At 38.6% G+C, this 10860-nt stretch overlaps 1 protein-coding gene across 1 annotated transcript; it reads right to left on the minus strand.

Annotated features, from left to right (window-relative positions):
- Positions 1 to 113: 113 nt before the first annotated feature.
- Positions 114 to 10847, minus strand: tdp1 (tyrosyl-DNA phosphodiesterase 1). Its single transcript, XM_026174983.1, has 16 exons — positions 10674 to 10847; positions 8121 to 8714; positions 7332 to 7375; positions 5902 to 5957; positions 5601 to 5697; positions 5440 to 5474; positions 4618 to 4710; positions 4154 to 4324; positions 3599 to 3677; positions 3227 to 3403; positions 2760 to 2808; positions 2531 to 2597; positions 1277 to 1384; positions 822 to 924; positions 610 to 715; positions 114 to 345 (listed from the first exon to the last, which is right to left on the minus strand). Exons 2-16 carry the CDS (start codon positions 8710 to 8712, stop codon positions 272 to 274), a joined length of 1851 nt encoding a protein of 616 aa, XP_026030768.1. The 5' UTR covers positions 8713 to 8714; positions 10674 to 10847; the 3' UTR covers positions 114 to 271.
- Between the last annotated feature and the right edge of the window lie 13 nt (positions 10848 to 10860).

Raw genomic sequence — 10860 nt, forward strand, 5'->3', positions numbered from 1 at the left:
TGGGATTCTAAATTGGAATTACATATGAAGATTTATAACTCAAGCTATTTGAGTGCAACCTCTTATGTTTAAATCTTATTCTAATGCTGAAAAACAACAACTGACATTGCAAATACACAAATCTAACAATATTTTATTTATTGGTAGAAATCATATGAGTATATGGTACAGTATAAAAGTATTCAGAAAAATGTTAATACCACTAACAACTAAACACAGTAACTAACAGGTACAGACAGCAGACTTTCAAATGAGACGTGTGTGCGTGTGATCAGGAGGGAACCCAGATGTTGCCGTGTGTGTCGGGAGCCTGGCTGTAAGGAATGTTCCAGATCCAAGGCTGATCTGAGAGCAAAGAAGGAAAAGAGTGAAGTAAAATTCAAAGTGTTGATACTTTGATTTACCAGATAAAAAGGAACATTATGCAGGACATAGAGTCAGGACTGGTAGGTGCTAGATCCACACTGATAGGGTTTTCAGAAACTATTAATGTGGATGAAAACACGCAAAAACCTCTAGGACTAAAAAAAAATAATAATAAGTCAACGTTGAAGTATTGAAAACTACAGTTCCTGGAGTCTAGTTCCAAAGCAAGAAAACACCCAATACCTTTAGTAGTGTAGGATGTAGGGGGGAGATCGAACGGCACTGGGAAACCCGAGAAGGACGCAGAGACCGGAAATGGATTTTTGTCAACAGAGAATGTCTTCATGCCCTGTAGGGAGACATCCATCATGTAACTACACATCGGGTCTTTTATAATAATGATAAAAGGTAATAGAAATTTTTTTCTTCACAATTAAATTGTATGTTGCTCTTACAAAGGCGGACGGCAGATAGAGGACTCCCAGCTCATATGAACGCACCATCATCTGAGTGTTGTTCTTCTCTAGCGCACCCCATGCTGCCTTGGAGAGATTCGCACTGAAACCCACCAAAGAGACAAAGTGAAACTTTTTATTACAGCTCAGGCGACCAGGAAATGATCAGACTAATGGCAAATACAATGATACAACACAAGATGCAACCATTACACAAGAATATGCTATCACTGATTATAGAAAACAGAACAACTAATTTTATCAACCACATCGTTGTATTACTATTTATATAAACACAGGAAAAGATAACTATAAACGCATACAACTCTTAATTCTGCAACCCACAAGAAAAGCGTATTTCTAGTCTAGCATGAAAATGTAATTCTGCCTGTTTTAGCAGTAAATGCTATATGAGAAATAAAAGAACAGATGCAAAGACACACACTAACACAAACCTTGTGACAAGGAACCAGGCAAGCTGAGAGTAATCTTGAGATGCCCTCATGTATGTCTTGATATGTGGCATGGCGTGACTCCTCCCCGTTGCTTCTGCCTTCCAGCGGCTAAAAACAACCACACACAAGAATCCGCGGATCACTTAAAAGATGTGTGCAAACTGTACCAAACTTTTTTGGGTGCAGGAACTGGTTTTATTTTGTTGTATATATCCATATTGTTGGACATAAACTGGTTTGTGGCACAAAAAAGGTTGGGGACCGCTGTTCCAAAACATACAGAGAACGCAAAAAGCAAAAGTCAAGGCCTAGTTACGGCCCACCTCATGCATGGAATAACTCGGACACCTGGATGTCAAATATAACCCAGAAGATAACAGAGCAAACCATATGTGGCCATCAGTTCAATGTTTTTCCTGTTTTTGGGAATGTTACGTTATGGCTAATCTAAATACATTTTCTCATATCTCAATAATTGCCTCAATAGGCAAATCCCAGTGTTTCTGCTAGACCTGAAAAACCATTATAACTCTGGTCATTTAGCTGTGTTAGCTGATCACTGCTCTTAAAGTACAGCTGCTCAGCAGCAGCTCTGAAACTTCCAGACTTCAGGCTTTCCACCTCATTAAAATCTCAACTAAAAAACTTTTCCACTACCAAATTTCAGACTAGCCCCAACTTCGAAATTATGATTTATGTGCAGTATTGACCACCTCTTCAGATCAAATATTGGGTTTAAATGTTTCTCATTTGTTTAAAGCGTTTAGTAATGTTACATTATTAAAACTGTTTTTAAGCACCTCAGTCAGTTCATCTGTTTTAATTTCTCCCCGATGTTCTTCAACACTTTAGTTGCCATCTGTTGTGTTTGTGCTACAGTAATAAATTGTGGTCCCATATGCACACTGAAATTAGATACAAGCTAATAATCTTAGATAATTCAATAGTCCAACTCAACTGTTTATTTAAACTGGTATGTGCAGTGAGTTATTTGGAATCAGCCGCACTATTTGCTTTCCTTCTGGTGCTCCTGAACTTCTCTGATTCTTCTGAGCTGAGTTTGTTTTTTTGCTTTTATTTACTGATTTGTTCTGATTTGTGATCAACCTGAAAGATTCTGTGTTAAAAACAGATGTGACAATAAACAAAAAAAAAAAAAAGGGCTGGAGACTGCAATCATACTTGCACACTAGAAGTGACTGATTACTGCTGCGCCCTAACAGCAGGACTGAATTTTGCTTTGGTAGAACTTACTGAAAGTAAGAATGGAGCCAAAGTTGTTTCTGAGCTGTCTGGATACTGTAGGGAAGAGAGCCTCCAGCTGGAGGACAAAAATGTTTAGATTACAAGTAAATTCACAATAATAAAAACAGAAATATTTAAAAGCGCAAATTGAAAATACTAAAATTAAAAGTATTCTGAAGAAGTTTAGTTTTTATATGAGTTATACTGTATTTGAAATGTGAGTAAAAAGAATATTTACCTGGATATCCCTCTAAACTTGTCCTCACATTTTCTACTGATGGATAAAGCTGCAAAAGAAGGTCCCATTAAAAACTTGTTTTAGAAATATAGAGCTTTGTAACTTTTAATAAACTGTGGTCAAACATAGCAATTGCCTAGTAATTATTAATGCTAAAGAACACAAAAGTCATAAAATGAGCTAAGTGGCTCAATAATGCAAGCTGGAAAAATATCTTCTCAAAGTTTTCTAACAAAAGGAACGACCGGAAGTAAGAGTGGAACAAAAAAACCCTGACTATATACGAAGTGGGCAACTGCTTGATTGATTATTTAGTGCTAAAGTTTTCAAATATATAAGAAAAAAAAAAGTCTGAAAACCTGAGTGAAAAAGTTTCCTGTCTTAATAAACTCAGTGACTACAGCAGACAGTTCTTTTAAATCTGATCATGCAGCAAACAGCATTATCTTTGCTGTAGTTGGACAGACCAAGTGCATAGGAGGGTCTGGGCGAAGAGAGGATTTTCCTAGTGTGGTCAGGGTGCGCTGAAATTCCCCCGCCAACCACTTAGATTTATCCAATCCCATAGAGCCGATGCTGGAAAACTGGCCAATCACTGGCCACCTTTCCTCGCCAGGAATAGGATTTGTATGCTCGTACAACAGCTTAAAAACAAACAAACAAAAAAACAGAACAAGGGAAAATCCAGTCATATGTTTTGCATATTATAGCCATTTTCCTTCTAATCACTTGCATTTTGCAGAAAATTATCTATTCTATAAACATTATAATCCAACTTTTTAAGAGCAACACCTCAGTGGTGATATAGTTACACAGTAAAGTTGAAGGGAAATCGTTACCTTCCTCAGCCTCAGGTGGCCCCAGCGCTCCATATCTGAACCTACATATCTTCCTGGGGTTGAGCCAACTAAATATACCCTGATAACAGAAGACAAAGGTAGAACAAACTGTAATCTGGGCATTATTGCACTGATTATATTGTTCTGTCTCTTTGCATCTCAAAAAATAAGATAATAGGATATAAGATAAGATTGGATACATTGTCAGAGCTGGGAAGCTTCTTCGTTACAGAAACCAAAACTTAAACTACTTATAATAAAAGTTAGACTTATACTCTAAGCCACTTCATTTCATTTATTTCACAAACTGCTGCTCTACTGGGATTTTCCCTCACAGCCATATCTTTCAGCTTTATAGAGAATGATCCAAAAATGAAAAAAAAAATCCAGTGACTGGCAGTTTGAAAAAAAAGAAAAAAGAAAAAAAAAAGCCTTGTTGGTGCTAGAGGTCAGAGCAGAAAGACCCCAGACTGCTTTGAGTTGGTAAAAAGGCATCAGTAACTCAAATAGCCACTTGTTACAACCACGAAATACAGAAGAGCATCTTGTGTATACCTGGTCTCTGACAGGTCATGCTCTTTGATTCTCTGGATCCACTCTTCAAGTTCTGGAGCGCGGTACGATGCCAGATACTCCAGCAGGTCCCTCTTAAAGAAGGTGGGCGACTCACCAGCGCTTGCACTGCTTTCCTTTGGTAACCGAGGGAACAGAGGGCTCATCCACATCCTAAGTTGGGAAAAACTGATTTAAGGACATTTTCACAACCAAGCGACACATTTAATCACAATATGATTATTATTTATAAGTCTCTATACTTTTAAAGTGGCTCATAAGAAGTAGGGCTAGTAGTCCAACTTGCAGACTCCAAACCCTTCTTGAACTAGAAGGGCTCTTTTTCTCTGGTGATAAACCACATTGCTACCAAGCGGCATCAAATTTGGCTTGGTAGTCTTCCCATGTCCTTGATAACAGACAAATAAACCACAACAACAACAACAATAAATAAAGAATAGACGTACCCTTGTGTTTTCTGGTACCAGTCAGCTCTGATGAGATTAGAGGTCAAAATGATGACTCTGAAGCCTTCCTCATACCACAGCAACATCATTTTCCTGATGACACACAGCAATACAGTACAACAAAGAGCAAGCTAAAAGGCCTATAATATCTGCAATGTGGATCATATAAACGTAAACATATTTTCAATGGACTGTTTGCAGTCTTGTGAAAAGTCACGCCCTGATTAAGTAGCTTGTAAAACCACTTCCATTAGCAATGACTTAAAGCATTTTTTTTCTGTATGACTTTATCGGTCTTTCACATCATCATATCTCACACCATCTTTACTATAGTGTTTATCGAAGAGCTTTTAATGCCACATAGAATAGAATTTAATACAATTTCTGACAAGAAAACAGCCAAAATGACAACAATGATGCAAAGCCTGATATGGTTACATAACAGTCGTGCTAGTTTGTAGTCAATAAATTTAGATTGACTTTTTATGCTCATTTACATCTGTATTTTTATGCTTTTTTTTTTTTTTTTTATTCTTCTAGGGTAGCTTTGCATGACCAGGGTAGCTTTGCATGACTCACATTCACTTTGTGTATGAAACAAACAGTTTTAGCTCTTTCCTCTTTAAAACAACTTTCTTCTTATTGATTTTTCCTCACAAACAAAAGCACAGCAGGTGTGTTGGGCTTCTGTGCTTACAACCTGGATCTGTACAATGTCATAGACATTGGAAAAAAACAGTCTAAAATGGAGTTGATATGTGAACCAAAGCCTAAGGCTTTAGATTGCTCTCAGCACCCCTTTTAGACATCAACAATGCTTACGTATGGTGAGTTCCAAAAGCAATGTCCAGCTTGGCCTGCAAAAATTAAAAAATGATTACAAATAAAAACATTAGCTCAACCTAAACGGCAATCCAAAGTGGAAATAATATCAACCATTTCCCTTTGATAAACAGCTGTTTCCTGTGTGGGCCAGCCTGTACCTGGCAGAAGCGCACATGTGGAAAGGGCTGAGCCTGCTGGATGAGTCGAGCTTTGGCCTCCCTCTTATCACCATGTACGATCAGAACTGGGCGATCCCTGAAAACATAAACACAGAGTTTAGCTTTCCCTGCACCATTACCTTCCTCCACCCCAGTGTACTTTTCACCGCTCAATGGTCTGACTCATTTCTCTCATTTTACTGTAATTTTTAATTTAATAACGTTTTTTTTATATGAATATCATCAGACCTGAGATCTGGGAGTTATAGTACAGTGACAGGAAAGAAGAAGCAGAACTTACCTAAACTCTGATGGGTACTGCTTCACCATCCAGGCAATATCAAAGCAATAGTTAAACTATAAAGAAAGAGAGTGGAGTTTATAGCCATACTTTTACTTCTTTGCAATGTCCCAAGTTTTTCACCTGACACATGAAAAGTAAAGTCATCAAATTCATCCTTAGGGATCTGTCGCATGTTTCATTGTAACCCATCCAACAGCTGCTGTTTACCACATATTTCCGCATATTACCGCATACACAGTATGGAGACCAGGGCTGTGGTTGGCTAATCGGGTTTGTTTAGGAAGGATCCTAACGGAGTTATACATCTGAAGGCATTAAGAGCCAGTTGCATTTTCTAAGAGCTTAAGAAATGTGTGTCAACACCACCTTTATCAGCTCCTTAGGCAAAGAACACACTGGACCATCGCTTATGAAAGGATTGAGGATAGAGGATAATAAGGTCATTTCACAATTTACCATCAGTCACCAGCGTGACTGATAAGTTATGTTGGTGACCTAGATAGAAATTAATAGTGTGTTTTCAGTTTTGTTCATAAACTGCTGATATATTTTAAGCCTTTAACGGCAGCCTGTTAAACCCACAGGTGAGCTATGAACATTAAGCTGCTGTAATAAAATCTGCTTCTCAAGAAGTTATGATCTTGCGTCAAGAGCGTAGATTTTTATATATAATAATAAGATATTTTCTATTATATTTAAAGTGCATTAGTTCTGCCCTCAGCTAAGGCAGTGCAGTATTTTGACTTCAGACTTCAGTCACAGGAAGCTTTAATAAAAACAGGAGCTACACTGGAACCATTCCACTGGGATGTGAAAACATGAGTGGACAGGATGAGCAAATAATCTCAACGTGGCAAACATTTCATTTCACTTTATAGCCTGTTTCTTCCACAACACCTACTGTCATATTATTAAGCAGGTTTTTGTAAGCACAGTTGGATTCTCTGATCACCACAGTTGTTTTTCCCCCCCAACTCCTTATGAATTCTCCTCCACACATCTTCCCTGGACTTCATTTTCCACTGAGGTCAAGGAAAAGTGATTTGGAAAATACACAGGGGTAAAATTTTTCAGAAGCCCAGTAATCGCTGTTTCGGTCTGAACACAGTGGATGAGAGAAATGATTTCCAACCTTTCACTAGAAAGAATAACATATGTACAGAAAGGTAAACATTTTTTTTTAATGTTTTGGGGCTTTTTTGGAGTTTTGTAGGAGATGTGACTTTAACAGGAAGTCAAGCAGACATGCATTTTTTTGATTTGCTGCCCTTTTTTCTGAGTGGACTTTTTCTTTTGAGAAAGTGGATTGCCATGTGTGAACTATCAGGGATAGATGGTTGTTGCTTTTTGATTGTTTGTTTTATCACTGTTGTTTAAAATGAAAACATCTGTGGAAAGAAAAAGAAGGCATAATTATTTTTACTCACCTGAACCGATTCTTTCAAGGTGCCAAATAATGGGGAAAGAATGTCTAAATAAAAGGAAAAAAAAGTTTGGATTATAAGTTAAAGCCAAACCATTAAGCCCGAGGAGTTTGCAGCAGAGACATGTCCAAGGGGAAATCACAAAAACAGCGGAAGTGAAACTAAAACCAAGATTTCAAGAGCTGAGCCGCAAATGGCAAATATAACTGCCAGTTTCCCTTTTTTGTTGTTTTTCTTTGCTCGTCGCATTGTTCGCTGTGCCTTTGACAAAGAATTTGTCACTTAGCAGATGGCTGCTCTCTTGGGTCTGCCAGATGTTGCTTCCTTTGATGTTTTATCTCCCTGATGTCTGCAAATGACTGCTGAAATGGGATAACTAAACTTCTCGCTACATTACTCTAAGGTCTTCACCACAAAGGATAAAGGACTTTAAAATGGTCATTTTTGTGAACTGGTACAATGGTTGTACCATTGTACCAGTTCACAAAAATGGAGACAATGGTTTTTAACTTTTCCTATTTCCATTTGATATGTATATGAAAAAAATGCCATCTCACCATGGTAAAGAAAGGTTCAAAAAGTTATCGCATCCACTCCTAAACTTTTTCAAATAAATCCATAACTGTGAGTAAACCTGCTAACAAACAGAGAGGAAAAACAAACCAATCACATAAGCTCTTTGGTGAAGGTAATAAAATGAAATTAAAAAAAACTTTCCCTGCTAGTTTGAAAGCTCTAACCGGTAACCTGTCTCTTCACCAGTGTCTGAAGCTTTGTTCTCTCTAAACTCACCCCGGATATGCAGAGCGCCATTGTTGTACTTCTTTTCCAGTCCTGTGACTTTGTTGAGGTAAAACCTGTAGGTGTCATTTAGTGGAGGAAGACGGGATTCAAAGAAGTCATCGGGCTCATCGATGTAGTAAAGTCGGCCGTGAGGACTTGGAGGACGCTCGCTCTCCACCTTTGGCTTCTTTGTTTTGGGGTTTGGAGGCGCCTTCTTTGGCAAGTCACTCAAACTCTTTCCCTTCACCTCTCCATCATCTTCATCACTATCAGAGAGAGCCCAGCCCGTGCTATCTGACGCCACTTTCTTGCGTTTTCCAGCCAGTGAAGGGCTGGTTTCATACTTCACTGGGTTTAACTGGTTCTTAGCGGCTGACTGCCTGGCTTCTGAGCCAACAGCGAGAGAGGACACCGGTGGTTTGGCTGGCTCTGGTTTCACCTCCACGGGTGGTGATGGAGTAGCAGATCGGTAGGAACTGTGACTGGACTCAGTGGGTTGACGGGAACCAGATGTTGCAGTCCCTGAAGGAGGAAGAGCCTCATCGTCATCATCATCACTGCTGGAGATGGTCCACTTGCCGTGCTGACTGTCCTGAGACATGCCTGAATCATAAAAACAGAGAAGCCAAGTCTATGTCACACACAGAGACACAAATAGCTGAAACATCCACTTTGAGCTTCCATTATAAACATATAATCTATGAAATTGGCAGTAAATATACAATTTCAAGTGAAGCTTAAAGAATTTTAGAAATCTAGTGGGAATCATTACTGACAATGAGAATGGTTTGCAACTGAGCAAAAGTCTTTATTTTGCCTTATCTACACTACTGGGCAAAATTCTTGAGCCAGCCCTCATTTCTTTATATTTTGCTTCCAGTGGAGCCAAACTCCCTTGTAATTCTTTTACAAATTGAGCAATACTTCTCCAGACTCTCTAAAGGTGTTTTAAAGTTTTTCTTTTTCACTCTTCTTCATCCAGTCTTTGTACCTGACCATGTTTAGAGGAATGGTTAAGCCACTGATCCATGAGTCACTTAATCACATAAGAGCACATAATTTAAGGAATTACAAACAACTTAGCAGTAGAACAAATATTAAACTGTATCTTTCAGCACTTTGTTACTGACACCTATTCACAAAAAACACAGAATTTACTCCCATTTCTTTAGTTTCATCTATAAAAAATGCCAAAGATAGCAGCTTGACAGGGATGAAATAGTATTATTTCATGAACAAGAACTATTCCAAAGAACTATTACCCAAAAACCTGGGAAATCTCAGCATAGTGTGCAGTGTTCTTAAAGAAAAATGAGGAAACTGGACAAGGGGAGGATAAAAGAAGAAGTAGCAGGTCTATAATTCTATTTGCAGTAGACGAACATTATCTAAAAATAAATCCCTTAAAAAAAACAGAAAAAGGCCAGACACAGGCCCCGAGAAATGTATCTGGACCCTCGGGTGATCCATCTATTCACTGTGTTCACTCAAGCCTCATCATAAATGGTCTCAGCCTAAGGGTGGCTGTCAGGAAGCCATTCTTGAGGAAGGGAAATGGGAATAAAATAAAAATACACAGGAACTGTAGTGAAAATCAGTGGCAACAGTTCTGTGTAGAGAAGTCAGTGAGTATCTACAGCCATCTGTAAAACACAGTGGAGGCTCTGCAGTGGTTTGAGGCAGCATTTCAGTAGTGTCGGGTATCTTGTCAACACGGATGGAATTATGAATGGAGAAAAATACCATCAGATTTCGATCCAGCATGCAATACCATCTGGAAATCATCTGATTGACATCAGCTTCTTTTTGTTCTGCGTGACAATGATCCTAAACACTGTCAGTACACTAGAGTAAAGGTATACCTGGATATGAAAACACACAATAAAGGACATTAATTGGCCTTCCTAGAGCCTGGACCTCAACATTATTGAAGCAGTGTGGGATCAATTTGAGAGAAAATAGGACAAAATGCAGCCAACATCAAAAGAAGAGCTTTGAGTGTTTGTTTCTGAAGACTGCTTAAAGAAAAGACAAGAACGCTTCCCGAAAGAGTTCAGGGTGTGCTGAAGAATTAAGATAGAAGAATAAAAAATATTGACTTTCACGCTCATTAGATTTTACAAACTCCACCGTTGCCTTATACGCTGCATTTACATCCAGCTGTTTCAATTAATCGCTCTACCTATTTCCCATTTCACTAGCAACATATATAAATAATATTAATAATAATGAAGATAAAAAAAACAAGGGGTGGGTCCAAAATTGATATACAGTACTGTAAATAAAGACAAATTAAAAAACAAAACAAAAATAAATACCAGTACAGAGAGCGCATTTCCTGTGATCACACTGTTGTATTAAAAACAGGTAAAAGCAGGCCTCATGCAGTCGTGCAAAACACCACGATCAGACTACATATTTGGCTGGCATAAGAATGAATAAGTGCATAAATTCACACAGCAGAGAAAGCAAGACGGCATTTATGAATCAACAGTGCAGAGGTGTGCAGACTGTGGCTGAAAGCGGCACTGCTGTACTGAACGAATGCACTCTTTGTTTTACCGGATCAGATCAATGCGCAGTGGCGCGGGTCGTTTCTGCTGGAAGAACAGACTCTTATCAATCCACCGCTACCAAACTTTACACAAAACATTCATAAAGAGAAACCACGGTGCAGGAGAATCACAAGCAGTGCGAGTCCGTGTGGGAACTTGCGCTCTGTCATTTAGTTCCGCTATAACGACACCGG

Source organism: Astatotilapia calliptera, chromosome 1 (genome assembly GCF_900246225.1).
Source record: "Astatotilapia calliptera chromosome 1, fAstCal1.2, whole genome shotgun sequence".
Classification (NCBI taxonomy): Eukaryota; Metazoa; Chordata; class Actinopteri; order Cichliformes; family Cichlidae; genus Astatotilapia; species Astatotilapia calliptera.

Bases quoted from the DNA above. Each gene is read 5' to 3' on its own strand.
- tdp1 (XM_026174983.1), bottom strand. From the start codon at position 8,712: ATGTCTCAGGACAGTCAGCACGGCAAGTGGACCATCTCCAGCAGTGAT. The intron at 2,598-2,759 runs GTAAATATTCTT...TTTGTCCTCCAG, and splicing joins AAGTTTAGAGGGATATCCAG to CTGGAGGCTCTCTTCCCTAC. The intron at 346-609 runs GTATTGGGTGTT...CTTTGCTCTCAG, and splicing joins TACATCCTACACTACTAAAG to ATCAGCCTTGGATCTGGAAC.